The sequence below is a fragment of the Leucopleurus acutus genome (assembly GCF_964270905.1).
Source record: "Leucopleurus acutus genome assembly, chromosome: 9".
In the NCBI taxonomy this organism is placed as follows: domain Eukaryota; kingdom Metazoa; phylum Chordata; class Mammalia; order Artiodactyla; family Delphinidae; genus Leucopleurus; species Leucopleurus acutus.
Window position 1 is genome coordinate 19,172,742 of NC_139144.1, and position 18,360 is coordinate 19,191,101.

General features: G+C 37.6%; 1 protein-coding gene across 1 annotated transcript in view; it reads right to left on the reverse strand.

Annotated features, from left to right (window-relative positions):
• LOC309966139 (B-cell receptor-associated protein 29) overlaps positions 1 to 17,297 on the reverse strand; it is a 39,955-nt gene extending 22,658 nt beyond the window's left edge. Inside the window, exons 1-5 of the mRNA XM_082846088.1 lie at positions 17,176 to 17,297; positions 13,897 to 13,997; positions 8,190 to 8,340; positions 6,935 to 7,070; positions 2,105 to 2,213 (exon numbers count right to left, since the gene is read on the reverse strand). Coding sequence (XP_082702214.1) covers positions 2,105 to 2,213; positions 6,935 to 7,070; positions 8,190 to 8,340; positions 13,897 to 13,997; positions 17,176 to 17,267 — 589 coding nt within the window. The 5' untranslated portion in view covers positions 17,268 to 17,297. The remainder of the gene's footprint in view (positions 1 to 2,104; positions 2,214 to 6,934; positions 7,071 to 8,189; positions 8,341 to 13,896; positions 13,998 to 17,175) is intronic.
• Positions 17,298 to 18,360: the final 1,063 nt, after the last annotated feature.

Here is an 18,360-nt window from a genome sequence, read left to right on the forward strand (position 1 = left end):
TTATATATCAGACTTGTGAGGTTAAAGCTCAAAATATCTCAGAGTTGGAATTTTTAAAAGGCAAAGGGAGGAAAAAACTAAGCTGGCCAGGGTTAGGAGAGGTGTAGCATGGCACACAACCTATTCTTGTCTGTCTTTTAATTTCTGTCCTACTCTGCTTACAACATAAGGGAAAGGATCCTTGGCAAATATGAAAAAAAAGCAGAAATTTAAAATAACTTTTTTAAACTAATTAAAGGTATTTTGGAAATAGTCCCTTGCATTCTTCAGAAGGATTAGCACCAATATTTTGTGTTGGGTAAAAAAAGAACACTACTTCTCACTTGAAATGTCTGATTACTAAATTTATTTTCATACAAATGTTAAAACTTCATGATCATGTTCCAAATTGTCTGGAATTGCAGAAGAGCCAACAGTACACCAACTATGAGAAGATTTAGAATTTTGAGCTATACTATACCTATCACATCATCTACCACCTTGTCTAGAAGAGTAACTTATTTTTTAACTTACTGCCTCTAAATGATCTTCTTTTTTTACTTTAAATAAGAAGTAGGAAAGTAACTATATATTTTATATCATATATGAAATATCCTACAGATTTTTTTAAAACAGAATTAGCTTTTATCTTCAGGCTTTCCATCTCAAATTAAAATACTTTTTTTTTTTAATAGGTTTATTTATTTATTTTTGGCTGTGTTGGGTCTTTGTTGCTGCACGCAGGCTTTCTCTAGTTGTGTTGAGTGAGGGCTACTCTTTGTTGTGGTGCACGGGCTTCTCATTACAGTGGCTTCTCTTGGCACGTGAGCTTCAGTAGTTGTGGCTTGCGGGCTCTAGAGAGCAGGCTCAGTAGTTGTGGCACATGGGCTTAGCTGCTCTGTGGCATGTGGGATCCTCCTGGACCAGGGCTAGAACCCACGTCCCCTGCACTGGCAGGAGGATTCTTAACCACTGCACCACCAGGGAAGTCCCTCAAATACATCTTGATGAACTCAACTCTACACAAACAATGTCCATAGATAATCAAACAGCAAGTTATAGTACAGAAACTTCTATTATACTGAGGTCTATTAAAAAAAACTCTAAACTTACAAATGGCATAAAATAGGTCTTTGATTCAGTCACTGAACGTTCTCCAAGTTATTCCCAACACAAAGCAGTGGAAGAGATCTGAAATTGGAGAAGGTCTATGCATTGGTTATTATCTTGACTCTGACTGAGAGGTTCCCCAGTATCTGGACAACATCAAGGACTATGTCATATGCAGGAATGTTGCTCAGGGGTCAAGCCATAAACTTTTATTCAGAGTTTGCTGGGATGACACTGGACTTGGGACTTTTCTGTGCTATGCAGCTACAGGCAATAATAATTTGTTCCTTGTCTAAAAAGAAGAAAATACTAACAGAGCTATTTTTCAAAAAACAAAAAATGTAGGAGAAATAGCTGCCTTCAGGAAAATGGAGTTAGGACGCCCTACCCCAAGTCCTCATTGCAGTGTGTTTTGGAATGAGACATTCAAGCTCTCAGCTGGCATCCTAGACTGTGGCTTATTCTATCCCTATCCATCTCTTTCAAGGAACATTTTCCTTATATCTGGCAGGTAGAAAGTATTAGGGCTTGAGATAAGCAACGTATTTTCTTATAACCAAAATAATAAGATAAGATAAATAATAATAATTATAAGATAAATAATAATAAGATAAGATAAATAATAATAAATAAGATAAATAATAATAATAAGCAATCCCCCGTCATTGCTTCTTTCAAAAAGCAATATACTATGACGGAAAAATGTGATTCATTTCCAAACATGTGTTTACAAGCAACTTTTCAGGAACATAGCTCTTTTGCTAAGGGAGGAACATCTGTATTTACAACACAGATCTGAAACACCTACATGTTTGTATGTATAACAGAGCATGTTTCTCTTGGCTGAAACACTGTTTTATCTCCGTATTCAAGCAGGAATTTATAAATAGGTCACTCTTGGTATTTTAGCCAGAAGAACATTTAGCCATGATTTTGTTTTAGGAAAAACAGTGAAGTGTAACAGCATAAAATATCACAATACTTTTCCTACTTTTGTGCATGCATACAACGTTACCATCTGAAGCCTTCTTTAATTCAGTTTCCAGTTTTTCCTTATCTTCTGCTAGCTTTTTATTTTCCGCTTCCAAAATGTGTTCTTCTTCCTTGCCATGGTTTTTCAAGAGCTATCAGAAAAGACAGTTATAGAAAGAAGTAACATTAGATTGCAATAGCCATTCTTTCAGGAAAAGAGATGGACAATGTATTTTAAATTATTGATCTTTATTTTATTCTTTGTCCTTTTCAGTATTTTATACTTTTTTATAATGTAAACTTCTGTTAGCAGAAACTTGATATTTGGCAAACACACACAAAATTTTTTCTATGACTGAAATCTCTGAAATGAAAATAACAAGAGTTTCTGGTTGGGCTACAATTAAAATTATATTTTCAGGGACTTTCCTGGTGGCACAGTGCTTAAGAATCTGCCTGCCAATGCAGGGAACCCAGGTTCAATCCCTGGTCCAGGAAGATCCCACATGCTGCAGAGCACCTAAGCCCGTGTGCCACAACTACTGAGCCTGTGCTCTAGAGCCTGCGAGCCACAACTACTGAAGCCTGTGCACTCTGGGGCCCATGTGGCACAACTACTGAAGCCCACGCGCCTAGAGCCCGTGCACCGAAACAAAAGAAGCCACCGCAACAAGAAGTCTGTGCACCGCAACGAAGAGTAGCCCCCGCTCACTGCAACTAGAAAAAAGCCCACGCGCAGCAACGAAGACCCAAGGCAGCCAAAAAAAAATTGTATTTTCAAAGGTATTTAGATAAACAATGTCTTTTCTTTAATTGCGTGATGTTACTCTAAGGAAAAACAAATAGTTCTGGGGACAGTACTACTTGAAAAGCCATTATGTTCCAACTGCAGAGCTGTCTACTCAGACTAGTTCTATATAGACGAATTCATAAGAGAAGAACATAATGGTGTCAGGATAGAGATGGGTAAGTGGAGAATAACAGGGCCATCTCTTCACCTGGACAATTCTACCTAATTTTCATTGAACAGTCTCCAAATTACTTTTATTCGGTTAATCCTTTACAATGTTCTTTATTATTTTCAAATCTATTCTGGCTTTTAAAATGTTTATGTTTGCAGCTTATCTTTTCTAGACAAGAAAAATTAAGATCTGAATAGTAAAATATTTGACTAAAATAAAAACATCATGGGGTAAAAGTTTCATAATCTATATGTCTGGATGGAAATCATCGTTAATAGAATGAAGACGCCGACTTATCAAAAAGATATTGTAAGATGTTAAGTTACCAAGAAAGGCAAATTAGATTAATGTTTGAAAAACAGAACATGTATAATACTGGCATGAGTTATTTGACCAAGTAAAAGGCAGCAATTTGATACGGAAAGCTTCCGTAGTCAGGTAAAAAAGTTAACTCAGGACAATTTAAAACAGACTGACACAGTAAAGAATTTCTACTGCAGGGTGATTCCTTTTCTAATGTAAGCTGATATATTAAACAAACAAAACAAAGTTCTACTGAGCACTGCTACTACTACATGCAAATATTTTACAGTGCTATGTACTATAAGGAGTAAAAAAAAAAGACCAAGTATGGTCTCTGCTCTCAGGTAACTTCAATCTAGTGGAAAGGATGAGACTACAGCATAGATACTGCAGCACAAGATCGTATACAATACTACCGTGTTATAACAGAGATTAGGCAGATCCGAAGGAGGAATTAAAGCTCGAACGAATATATTGTATAAATCCAAGAAATTTTTTTAGGAGGTAAAGGACTGAAGTACCTACTAAAACTGAAGGAGCCTCTTATCTCCAAAATTAAAAAATATATATATATATATATTTTAAGAGCAGGAACTAGGGAAAAAATCCTCCAAATCTCTACAAGTTTGTTGACCATTTCAAGTTCAAAACAATCTTAGCTGTTACTTCACTGAATTCAGTTAACACAGCCTCCAGTGATTACCCAAATTGGAAGAGAACGGCTGAGTTACAGGAATGTTTACCCTGTCTGCTTGAATTATTATTGCCACGGACTTGGAAAAGTTGCATTTGGTGTCAATCTTGTAAATAAGCTTTCATTACTGCACCTGTCAACTTGTTCAACTTTATTTTGTGTAACTTGATGCTGGAGAAAGACCAAGAGCCCTGGAATCTGAAATTCAATAGCTACTAGCTACAATAATACACATGTTCACTGTCCCACCCACCTTATCCCACCTTGGTAAGTGGCTGGGAAGAAAACAAGTAATAAGTAAAGCTCTGTCACTGTTGTTATACTAAAGCAGTTAAATTAAAAGTTAATTGGTCTTTCATAATTATTTCATTTCATTAACTGAATATTGTAACAGAAATGCGTCCCAGGCACCATCTGCAAGTCCTTTCATAGGTTAGCATACGATTGAAGGGCACAGAACAATGTGGTTAAGAGTGGATTTTAGAGGCAGCCTGCTTGGATTCAATCCTTAGGTCTGTCTCTTATTAGTGGAATGATCTTGGGCAAGTCGCTTAACCTTTCTGTGCCTACATTTCTTCATCTATATAATGCAAATATTAACAGCATCAACCTCATAGCATTGTTGTAACAATTGAAAGAGTTAATACCTTACTGTGAAGCATGTGAACAACGTTAGCTATTAGTTATAAACTTGAGGCCCAGAACAAATGAGGTGACTTGCCCCAGGTCACAAGGCTAATTACTGGTAGATTTGGGACTGGCACCCAAGTCTTTTGGACTTCAGGGTAATGCACTTTCCATTAGATAATGTATCTCTGATAGAGAACGAAGAGATGTTTTAGCAATTTTATCCTTCCTCAGCTGGTATTTCAAAACCTACATGAAGTATCTTGAAGTAGAAGTCATCTTTGACATTCTGACCTATGGTTAATCAGTTACGCTTTGGGCACTGACAGTATTTTTATCCAGCTTGCAGACTTTCTCCCCACTGTGTACTCGCTTTAGCCCAGTATATCTATGCACTTATGATCTAGGGCCACTGACTGGGCCACAGATATGCAGAAGCAGGGAACCAGGACAGCATGGAACCAAAGGAGAGGAGAACAAAAAAAGGGAGACACTGTGGCGGATCAAAGAATCAGTAATCATGAAATAAATTTCCTTGCAAGTTAGTAACTGGTTCTGAAAACAATCCCAAAAGAAATGCTTTGAGGAACGTGCTTTTTCTGAAGGACAAAACTAATTTAAGTACATTAATTATGGTATATATGAGAAAAATCATAGCACCAAAACTACAAAAACACTTTCCATTTTCTTGGAGTTCAAGAATAAGAGGAAAAAAGCAGTGTTCTATTAGTAGTTACAACTCACTACTTTAATATGATAGGCATGGTAAATCAAGATCGGTACATGGTAAGTCTACAAATACTGGCTGTGTGCTTTTGAGTTTAGCCACCATATATTAATAAAAGCCTTGAGGGTTTTGTTTCGTTTTTACCATTATGAAATGAGATCAAAGGATAGAAAATGAAGCAAATAATATTAAGGTACAAAATAAGGCTGACTGTGCTGCTGAAACACTACAGTGACGTATATTGCTTGTTTCTGAATACAGAAATACCGACAGCTTGATTTCCAGACCTATATTTATGACAACGGGAAAGTTACATGACATCTATGGATCAATGCTTTTTCAAAACAGAACAAAACGAAGTAAAAATATAAACCGGTGCTTATTCTCTAAAAGTTTCCTTAAAAGATGCTGGTTATAATCTACCCAAAGAGACATTTTTGAATCCTGTTTTTGTAGTAAAAATAAGGTAGACGTCATAAGTAAAACATGGGTTTCTGAATAGGTGACCATGACACTGTAGTATCAAAAAATTTTTTTTGCAATGAGTTTTGACTTATTTCATAGGTTTTAGAAAGATTTATATTGTACTATGTAACAGCTAACTCATTTAGCATTGATGAAAGGTGACGCTTATAGTTCTTTCTGTAAGAGGCTGGGCTTTAGAATCACAATACTTTTTACATAAATATAATTTGATGTAATATATAATTGACTGTAATTCATTAATTTATAATAGGGAGATAATCTTATTGCATTATGCTAGGAATTCTTTCTTCAAGAAAAGTTGTTTCACTTCTGAAGGTTCCACTGATTATTTTTTTCTAAGAAGCAGAATTAGGAAAACTTATGGGGCTTAAAATGAACTGAAAACACTCAAGCTATGAGATCTGACTCCTAAATTTTAAACCTAAGAAAAAAATACCTGAAGTAATTTTGTATCTTCCATTTTTCCAATCGTTCTTCTTTTTACTTAACATGGAAAACATCAGTATCTCATTTACACTCTCCCTGAGTAGCCAGGGAAAGACAGCATAGGGTTCTCAAAGAAGAATTATCAACAGCATAACCAAATTAGAAATTGAAAATATTATATGCAGTCATCAATCTATATCAACTATTTTCGTCTGCTTCCTACATAATCATCATTTAAAGAAAACAACAATAACAACAAAAAAAACCACACCAAAAAAACCAACAGGAATTCAACTGAAAGGGAAATGGAAACATAATGAGACTTATTAAAACTTGCTTTAGGTTATAAAGTAAAATTAATGGTAATGAAGGAATTAAAATTCATATTCCCAGAATACTGTTTTCTCCTTGAATCATAGGAAGTAGGTCCAATGGCATTAATCTACTATGGAGGGAAACTGTGAGAACACACAAAGTTAAAGATAATAAAATACTTCTGAAACAGTAATTTTGTAGAATATTGTTATTTATGGTCATTTTCTCCTTATATATTATGAAAATGCTCTTTCTGATGCTGAAAAATAATAAACCACCCTTTGGGAATACCAATAACACTTACACCAGTTTTTAAGAAGAAAATTTAAATACCCGTTTTAGTCTTTCATTCTCTTCCATGAATTTTTTGGCAGCCTGGTTAGTATTTTCTGCTTGAACTTTAAGTACTCCTTTGTTTGACAGCTCTTTTGCCAGCTGAGTAATAAGGGTAACCAGACGTCTCAACACTCTAAGAAAATGAAAAAAATGTCAGAGTAGTGTGCAACTAATCACCAGGAACTGTGACTTTAAGTAATAATTATCCAGCGACTCCCCTGTAGGTGTGGGTGTGGTGGAGGGAGGTGATGTTTACGGAAGGAAGATATATTTTTAATTCAAGTCTTCCAGTCAAAACAAGCCTGTGTCTCATTTCTTTGGAATCTTCGTTAGAAGATTAGCATTTGGAATGCAGGTTCAGTGCTACTTATTAATTTACTTATTTTCTCTGTAGAGGCCTTTGGCCAGGACGAGAAGAAACAGAATTCCAGACAGTGTGGCAGGGCCAGTAAGAGTTTTTCCCCCTCAGCAAAAAATTTAAAGAGCATTTTGTGAGGCTGGCCAAACCTAAAAACTGCTCATTCACTTCTACTTATAGGTAACTTCCTTTGTTAGTAGTAGTAATCGTTATCTTCATTTATTCATTCAGCAGATATTTCCTCAGGAACTGCTAAGTGTTAAACACTGTGCCAGGCACTGGGGACATAGCAGGAAACAAGACAGAGGCCCTGCTCTCAGAGTTTAGGTTCTACTTGGGAAGGCAAGAATTAAAACAGTATTTAATTACAATCACGAATGACACTTGAAAGAAAAGCATATACATTACACATTCTATGGGAGTGTACAACAGAAGACCTTCCTACTTTGGGGGAATGATGGTCAGAGGTCTCAGCTTTCCTGAGAAAGGGGCTAAAGTAGAAATTAGCCAGGGAGAGAGGGAAGGAAAGAGTATTCTGGCAGAAGGGGAAGCTGGTGGGAAGATCCTGAAGCAGGAAGGAGCAGGGTACAAAACAGGAACTCAATAAATATTTGTTGCAAGAATGGATGAATGAATGAGCAGCGAAGGGCAGTGTGGTTGGAACGTGGTGTACACGTCAGAGCAGCAGGCGCCAGATCATGCAGGGCGTTATGGGCCTATAGAACCTACAAGCCACAATTATTATTTGTTATTTGGATCTGTCATCTGAGTTCTTTCATAAAGATGTTAGTATGCTAAATAGTACAGAAAAAAAAACAACTATAGTATAGGTAGAAAAAATGGGAAAGAGAAACACAAATCATGTTTTTAAATTGTGCTTTTTAAAAAACTTACAGCCAGAAAAATAATGAAAATCCAGTAATGTAAAGATTTCTTTGAGACCTAAAAAGTTTCATCTGTGTATGTTCATAGGCAGCAGGTCTGCTGGCTGAGCTGCTTTCAATGGCATGAGTTGAGGAATATTTTCTTACTTCTCTCACAGCATCTATCAGAGAAAAAGAGGGAATATTACTTTTGGCTTTTAAGAATATAAGGTTATTATTAAAACGGGAAGCAGTTTTAGCACAACTGACCTAACTGTTAGTGGACTTTAGCTAGGGACTCTCTTTTTGTCTTTCCTCTACAATACATGGGAGGGTACCATGCTCAAAACAGATGCTCTGTAAGTGGATACTGGTAAACTTTGAATGTTAACAGTATTTTGCTTTTTTATTAGTCATCTAGGACTTACCATCACTGCACTGTCTAATCTCTAGCTACATGGCAAACTATTATCCTTTACTTTTTTTTTTGGCTGCGTTGGGTCTTTGTTGCTGCGCACGGGCTTTGTCTAGTTGTGGTGAGCGAGGACTACTCTTTGTTGCGGTGCACAGGCTTCTCATTGCGGTGGCTTCTTTTGTTGCGGAGCATGGGCTCTAGGCAGTGAGCTTCAGTGTTGTGGCACGCGGGCTCAGTAGTTGTGGCTCACGGGCTTAGTTGCTCTGCGGCATGTGGGATCTTCCCAGGTCAGGGCTCGAACCCGTGTCCCCTGCGCTGGCAGGCGGATTCTTAAACACTGTGCCACCAGGAAAGTCCACTTTGTTAGTTTTTATGACTGAAAAATATTCCATTGTACAGATATACCACATTTGGTTTATCCATTCATGAGATGATTTGGATTTTCTCCATTTTGGCTATTAAGAATAATGCTGCCATGAACATTCACGTACAAGTTCTTGTACTGACATAAGTTTTCATTTCTCTTGGTATATACCTAGGGGTGGAATTGCTGGATCATATGGTAACTCTATGTTTAACTTTTTGAGGAACTGCCAAACTGTTTTCCAAAGCAGCTGTACCAGTTTACATTCCAACAAGCAGAGTATGATGGTTCCAATTTCTCCACATCTTCATCAACACTTGTTATTTTCTGTCTTTTTGATTATAACCACCCTAGTCGGTATGAAGTGCTATTTCATTGCAATGATAGTGAGTTTTCCAATTGATATTTTTATTTTCCATTTTCTTTAATTCCTTCCAGCAATGTTTCTGTAGCTTTCAGCGTTGGGATCTTGTACATCTTTTTATGAAGTTTTTTTGTAAGGTTTTTAGGTTTCTTGGTATATTTATAAAAGGAATTTTCAAAAATTTCATTTTTGAATTATTGATTATAGCATAGAAATACACTTCATTTCTGTATATTGACCTTGTAGTTTTTGATGCCACTATATTTCTTTGACACAGTAACTTTCTTATAGATACTTTAGGATTTTCTAAATAAACAATCATGTCATCTGCAAATGACTGTTTTACTTTTTAACTTGCAATCTTTATGCTTTCTAGTTTTTGTTGACATTATTATCCTGGTTAGAAAATCTATTACTTAATTGAATAAAAATAGTGAAAGTGAATATCCCTGCTTTGTTCCCAATCTTATGGGGCTAACTTTCAACATCTGACTAAGGATGATGCTAGTTCTAGGTTTTTGTAGATGTTCTTCATCAGAATGATGAAGTTTCCTTCTATTCCTAATTTGCTAATTAAAAAAAAAGATTCGATGTTTGTATATATTGTAAAATACCACAAGTCTAGTTAACATCCATCATCATACATAGTTACAGAATTTTTTTTTCTTTTCTCTTAGCAATTTTCAAATATGCAATATAGTATTACTAACTATAGTCACCATGCTGTACATTACGTCTCCATGACTTATTTATTTTATAACTGGAAGCTTCTATCTTTTGACTCCCTTTACCCATTTTGCCCACCACCCACCCCTGGCAACCACCAATCTGTTCTCTGCATCTATGAGCTTGATTTTATTTTTTTAAAGATTCCACATATGAGTGAGTTCATACAGTATTTGTCTTTCTCTGTCTGAGTTATTTCACTTAGCATAATGCCCCAAGGTCCATTCATGTTGACACAACTGGCAAGATTTCATTCTTTTTCATGGCTTAGTTATTTCTCAGATTGCCTCAATATAGTAAGAGCATGCCAATCACTACAAAACAAAAATAAAGCAAACATAACTCATAAAAATAATTCATAATACTGTGAAGATCATTACTCATTGGCAATTAAACAGGAACAATACTCCTGGATCCATTATGCAGAAACGCTAAAGATTAAGCACTATCAAAGAATAAATGTAAATAGTCATAAAAACCCATTTGTAGAATGAATTGCTTGCATAATAACGAAGACAACATGTATGAAAAGTGCGATGGGGGCAACAATAAAGGGAGGGTGTGACAAAGTCAATTTTCTATAAGGCACACAGAGATAGTCTTTTTTGGATCACTTGTGGACGCTTTCAAATTCCCAAGATGCATTTGTGCTGACACTAAACATATTCTCCTGGGTTTCCTACTTCCTTTCTGCCTATTCCAACGTGCTAAAACACACACAGATGCACACACAGTTTTCAGTTAGTATTGGCTCTAGGAATGTTAACACCTTGTAATAACTACCTTATTAGACCAACAAGAAAAAAAATTCCAAAATAAAAGATGAATTAAGCTTGAGTAATTCAAACCTACTGGGTTTACATTACTTACACCAGTGTTGTTCTAGTGGACGAGAACACCGGACTATGTACTTTACATATGTAACTGCATTTTATCCTTCCGACACTTCAGTGAAGTACGTGTTATCCCCCTGTTCTGAGATGGAAACACTGAGGCTTCACGGATAAGGCCCTATCTGCCTGTCTTTACCATCCATGGTTAAAGCTCCTGCATTAACCATCCATGATGTTCCTATTCTCTGGGAATTAATTACTCCCTCTGCCCACAGATGTAGGCTCCAGCCAGCAGTCATGATTCTGCTCTGTGACCCTGCCCCTGGCCATAGCTTCTCAGATGAGGATTGGATACCTGGTGCTAGCTGATCAGATTTTTTCCCTTAGAATTGGAATTGGGATTCAGAAATGGCTAGTTAGGGATTTCCCTGGCGGTCCAGTGGTTAAGACTCTGCACTTCCAATGCAGGGGGCATGGGTTCCATCCCTGGAACTAAGATCCCACATGCCTTGCTGTGCAGCACGGACAAAAAAAAAAAAAAAAAAAAAAAAAAAAAAAAAAAGAAATGGCTAATTAACCCTTGCATATCGCTAGATTGACAAAACTTGGCAGCTGTATGGTACCTATTTTCTGACGTGGGAACAGAGTATCAGCGTCTGTAGAGATGTGAAGTAGACCCAGTGAGAAATGCAGGGACACGAAAAGGACACTTCAGTTCCTAGGAGTTTGGCTTCCTTCCTTCCCTGGGCTGCTGTGGAACAACCCCGTATTTTACTTTAAGTTCCCCTTTCTTGCTCAAGTGAGCTGAAGTTCATTTCTGATATATGTAACCAAAAGAAGCTTGGCTAAAGTTCCCCTTCCTTATATGGATATGTGGCAGTTTTCAGTAGAAATTCTTGTGATAATTTTAGAGTTGGAAGGTCACAAGACACTTCTAGAGATAGCAAGAGCTGCAGGGATTATTCCCTCTCTCCCTTTATTTTGCAAATGGATAAACCAAACTCAGAGAGGTGAAATGCCATTCCAAAGGTCATTTAGTTAGCTGGTGGCAAAGTTGGTACCTGTTTTCTTATTGCTTTTTACTCGCTTGGTGTTATTTCTTCTATGGCTGGAGATTCAATCAGTAACATTAATAACTTACCATGAGACAAATACATTTTGAAATGAGGCATAAACCCATTCATACCCTGATACAATTACCTACTCATACCTTCTCACACCAGTTAATCCTGGTTTATAAAGAGGATTCCACCCCAGAGGTTGGTAATATGGAATGTGAGAAAACATTTTCTCATAAGACAGTGGCATACGTGGTGGTTATGGCCCCTGTAAAACCTACCTAACCCACAACACAACTCGGAGGGAATTCTGAGGGAAAATACACTCTGCAATGGGTATCAAAAACTGAAGTGCCAAGAAGTAGCTGGGCGATCTCAGACAAGTTACTTAATCTCTCTGAGCTCAGCTACTCCTTCTAAAAAACATGGTAACTATTTCGATTCATGGAATTTCCAGTTTGATAAGAACCTTAAAGGTCTACTTTTAGAGAAAAGTCTTGTCTGGACGTCACAATACCTCCACCAGCATCTGGGCAAATATAAAGGAGTTCTACCACCAAGGGACATGATCTGCACCCACGGCAAGAAGCTGAATCACCCTGGCATCAAGAGACAGATATTTTGCTCATCAGTGATTCCTACTGAAAGACCTACAATCAAAAGGGGAAATGATGGAAAAATCTGCACGTTTTTGAGATACTGAAACCCCAACCAAGTGGAAGAAGCTAATTGCATGCTGCCCACAAGCACGTAGACCCCAGACCGGCTGGAACCAGAACGTTGATGATGCTGACACTCGATTACCTCACCACCAACCAGTCAGAAGAATGTCCACGAGCTGATCATGCCCTCTTTGAACCATTACTATAAAACTCCTCACTACCCAATCCAGGTCAGGACGCACAGTTTTGAGGGCATTAGCGCACTGTGGTCCTCTTTGCCTGGCAAAGCAATAAAGCTATTCTTTTCCACTTCAAACAAAAAAAAGTCTACTTCTGATTTCTAATTTCTAAGGTACTTGTTATCATGAAAATTTCAAACATGCTGAAAAACTAGTACAATAAACATCCATATTCCACTATCTAGATTCAACAATTAACATTTTGCCACATTTGCTTTACTTGTTTTTAACCATTTGAAAGTAAGTTGTAACTATCATGACACTTCTAAATATTTCAGCATGCAACTCCTAAGCATAAGGACATACTCCTATGTCACAGGTATGAAACTTTTTAGAGAAACTTTTTCTCTAAAGGCAAACAGTGAATGTTTTAGGCCACACCGTTTCTGTTTCAACTACTCCACTCTGCAGTTGTTCATGCATAGACATAAACAAATGGGCATGGTTATATTCTAATAAAACTTTATTTACAAAAATAGGCATTTGGTCTGCGGGCTGTAGGTTGCTGACTTCTGCTTTATAATAATAACATTGTTATCACAACTAAAGTTAACAGAAATTCCCTAGGATTATCTAACAACCAGTCCATGTTCAAATTTTTGCAGTAGTCCCTAAATATCTGTGCTGTTGTTGTTTTTCAACCAGGATCCAATCAAAATTCACAGTCTGCATCTAAAACTCTTTTTGAGGTCCTAGTGATTCTACTCCTCTATTTGCCTCCCTAAGAGCTAAGCCCCTGGGTGCCTAGGACACCAAAATAACAAATGACTGTATAACTGGTAACTCTGAAAACTAGGCTATGCATCACTGCATTGAAATCTTAAAACAAAAGAAAAGAGATTAAGAAGCACTGCACTCTGCTGCAATTTATGCTTGTGTGTATATAACAGTAATATCTATCAACTATTTATCAATATATCAATTATCTACTCCATACACTATCAATATACTATGTAATATAAAGTCAACTGTATACTAATGGCAACACCAACTTAATTAATTAAAAATCAATGAATACATTAATAATAATATAAAAACTAGAGTTAAGCTTAGTCAAAGGAGGAATCTAATACTTACCAAGAAACAGAACAATCAATAGGACTATAATAGTAAGGAAAGCCTTGTTCCAGAAAGTTGCAATTTTACCCCAGACGCTAAATGAAAAAATCTTCTGCCATCTGTAAAGCAATATAATTACATCAGGTGTAAAAAATCAAAGGGACATTTTGAGATACTTTCCAAATACTGAATTAACATTTTGGTAATTGTGCAGCGAGTGAAAAGAATTACAGAAATTTAATTTTTTATGTCATACCAGAGAATTACCAATTCTTACCAATAAGAATGTCTCATGAAATAAAGAACAACCTCTTTCAAATTTAATAATAATCTGACATTTGATTATCTTCTGTCTGGTGGCTTAAATATTCTAAAGTAAAAATAACTTTTAAAGCAAATGTACATGATCAAAACCTTAAAAAGGAATTCTTATAGTAAAATATTAAATTGCTGATAGAAGTTATCACTTTATATCATAATATATATAATCAGGACAGTAACTCAGAAATAACAAAGATCTATTGTTCTAACAATTAACAACATTTCAGGAGTAAGAGGTCTGACTCTGCACTATTTTAATAATGAAAAAAAATACATGCGCTTTCAACATCTACTCCAAGTAAAAATGTTTCTCTACTTTTACCATAAGGAAATTTAAAAAATCATTGAGGTATTACACATACACAGTAAAGGGCAAAAATCTTAAATATGTAGCATGAAAGGGAATTCCCTGGCGGTTCAGTGGTTCGGACTCAGAGCTTTCACTGCTGAGGGCCTGGGTTCAATCCCTGGTTGGGGAACTAAGATCCCACAAGCAGCGCAGCGTGGCCAAAAAACAAACAAACAAATATATATATAAATTTATATATGTGTATATATATTTAATATATGTATAGCTTGATGGACTTTTATGTGTGTATATACCTATGTAATTACCACCCAGATCAGTATTTGAGAAAGTGAAATTAAAAAAAAAAATGAAATAGTCTAGATGGAATGAACAGTATAAGCAAAGACACAGAGGTAAGAAAGCATGGATTATAAATGGCAAAGAGTGACAAAGTAATCCATCACACAACTGAAAGGGTAACAAACTTTGCACAAGGGCATTTTAAATGAGTAACACATTAACTGAGCCCAGAGGAGACATACAACGGTAATAAGCACTTAAGTAAATTTCAAATTCTTACAACTTAAAAAAAAAGGTCTTACTTTATTATGTTTTGAAAACAACTCTAATAACCTTAAGTTTGGGGGAGACAGAGATTGATACCAATGCAGTTTCTTTTGCCTCTATGCTTCCATCCAAGGATGCTATTCAAATTTTACATTACAAAGATTTGTATTTTAAGAAAGAGAACATAAGTGGCAATACCTTGATCTAGGTCCAAATGTAAATTCACATTTCAAGTAAATTGACAGTATAAAAGGGAACACAAAAGAGACCCCCTACACGGAACAATGAGCAGTTTATAATAAGGCTCCATTCAAGGCAAAGCTAATAATAGCTACTATATAGAGTCCTTACCATACTTCCCTTCTAAGCACTTGTACATGTTTTAGCTCATTTAATCTCCACAACCACCATATGAGGTGGATACTAGTATTACCTCCATTTTACAGATGAGGAAACTGGCCAGAGATGGTAAATAAATTGCCCAAGGGCACACAGTAACTTGCAGAGTTGGGATATAAACCCAGGCAGTCTGATCTCTGAGATGTGTCTTTAACCAGTGGGTATGTGAGAAAAAAGTGGACAGCCAAATTAAATGAAGACTGAAGACTTTTCCTTGAAGACTATGGTGATTACACATATGAAAGGTAAAAAATGATGTGGATACACACGTTAAGGACATATTGTAAATTACCTGTGTGCATATATAACATATTTTTCTTAAGTATATTTGTCCATGAGGATATATTTATATAATGTATGTACATATACACAAATCTAACAGATACTTGATCAGGATAGGAAAAAATTATATTTGGCAGGAAAAAATCCATAATTTAGGCACGATTTTGATGGAGAAGAGATCAACGGACAAAGAAAATTTTTTTGCAAATTCTTAAGCCTTATCTATAATTCAGATGTTTATAAATAACATCTTTCTCTTGAATATAGGATTCTACTGTTGCAAGTATTACCAAAAAGCTTAACAGGGTATTAGTAAAGATTTGAAACAAAATCAACAGGATAAGAGATAGGGTGATGGAACAGAAAAAGCACTAGACTGAAAGGCAGATTCTAGTCCAGAATTTGCCACAGATCAGCTAGATGACCTCAGGCAGGCCACTTTCCCATAGAATGAATGGGTTGAATAAAATCATCTCAAAGGCCGCTTCCTACATAACAATTCAATTTTTCTTTTTGTAAGAAAGAAAATAGTGATGCTACAGCTGATAGACAAAAACAGAAGACTACCGGAACCTGAGTCAAGATAAAAACTTTCTTAAGTCTCTTCCAGTAGAGGAATCTTACTAAATTTCAGTGGGTTATCTCTAGGTCTCATTTATTTTCTTTTATGTGAACAAATGTCTTGCAACATTTTTATACAGGTGTATTTTATCATTCACACTATCCAGTCCTGAGGTAAAACTGAACTCCTAATAAGTGGGTTATTACAGGGGTAAAGTGAGCCAAGGCTTTGATCGAAATAGTACTGAAAGACCTTCGAAGGTGCTTTACTAAGGAACTAATGCTAATGTATGGTTCTGATACTTTTCATATTTAGTACGTTTAATATATATTAATTCTGTGTGAGGATAAAGTGGTAAAATTGCCATTAAACGAACACTAATGAATTATGTAAGGCCAAAACTAAGAATCATTTATTGGCTTAAGTTTCCAAATGGTCATTCCACTGCCTCACTGAAACATTTCTGCATCATGCTGTGCTGTAAACAGCACTTATGCATTTACTTTTATTTAAGTTCACTGCTGTAATTCAGGGCAATAAAACGAAGGTAAAAGCTAACGACAAGACAGGTGACAAAAGTATGACCATTGCTTTATTACATCTGCAATCAAAAGAACAGAAAAGACGAGGCCCTTCCTATAGAAGAGAGGTGGAAAAGTTATTTGTACATATAATAAAACGTTTTATGTAACGTGATATTTTAATATGGTCATCATATACTACCTAATTGGTTTTTGAGTTTATTTCTGAACAGTGCCTTTTATATAAACAGCACTGAAACCTTTTTAATCTTAAGAAAACTTTTTCCGTTAACACACTAAACCGTCTAAAGAGCTCATCATATATTTATTATTGTAACGCTTGGGAGGTTTCCTACCTCTGAGGAGGAATAAAAGGTAGACAGAAGATTAAAATGAGTCCTATTTCAGCATAAAGAAAAGTTGCAACTGCCGCCCATTGAAGTGTCATTTTTTTTCTTCACACCTAAATAGAGAAACATTTATTTCACCCTACCGCCTTTCCAAGAAAATTCAGTTTAAGGAAAGGCCCCCAGCGCGCGAGGTTTCCGGCCAGAAGGTTTATGGAATCAGACTTTCCCCTCAACTGGAGGCGCCCGGCAGAGACCCGGGGCGGGGAGTTGGGGGAGGGGAGGGAGCGGGTCGAGGGTGGGCCCGGAGGCCGGCGTCTGCACCTCCCCAGCGAGCCTTGCAGAACTGGCCAGGAGGCCTGAGCGGCACCGCCTAAGTGCTTTCCGTCCAGCTTCGCGGCGTCAGTAGCCTAACGCCAGCCTCAGCTAACGTCCGCGCCCGGGGGACCTCCCGCCCAGCGAACGCGCCGCGGGGCAGACCCCACCCCGCGGTCCCACCGCGGCGAGTGCGGTGCGACCCCGCGCTCCACGCCGCCTCGGGGCCCGAGGCCCCCAGACGTCCCGCCCGGCCTTACCCCACCTGAGGCCGTCTGGCTCCCCGCGCTGCTCCGCGGCCGCCGACGCGTGGGACGTCACACGCCGCGGCGGGCGGAGGGGAGCGCGCCCCGCCCCCACCCGCAGCCCCGCAGGCTCCATCTGCCAATTCCGGTCTCGGGGGCCGGTCCCAGGCGACGTGGCAGGCGTGCGAACAAGATGATTAGCAATAATTGTTTTCTAATTGGTGGTGGATTAGAGGGTCAGATCCGCTGCTTGGGTTCCCAAGTGCAACTTCTTCTGGGGAGCGGACTTAACATTTCTAATGAAGTGTGGCTTGCGTGGGAGGGGTGAGCTTAACCGACGTTAACCGACGTTCTGAAAGGGCTTGCTGGAGTCAGCGGCGAGGAGTGGCGCCAGGGCGGGAGGGTTAGATAGGGTGCTGCACACTCAGTGAACGTGGTTAAAACACTCCTTTCCTGGTTTGTATTTTACCGTAGACACAGTATCGTTGTCCAGAACAAGTTGGTTGTGCCGCATTTTGTTCGGAGAATGTAGGAGGATAGGTAGCGTCCAACATACACTTCGTGTGACGTTTTCTACTCTCGTCCATGCGCTGGGAAGAGGCAGTACACTTTCGGGTGATGTTTGGGGACTGAC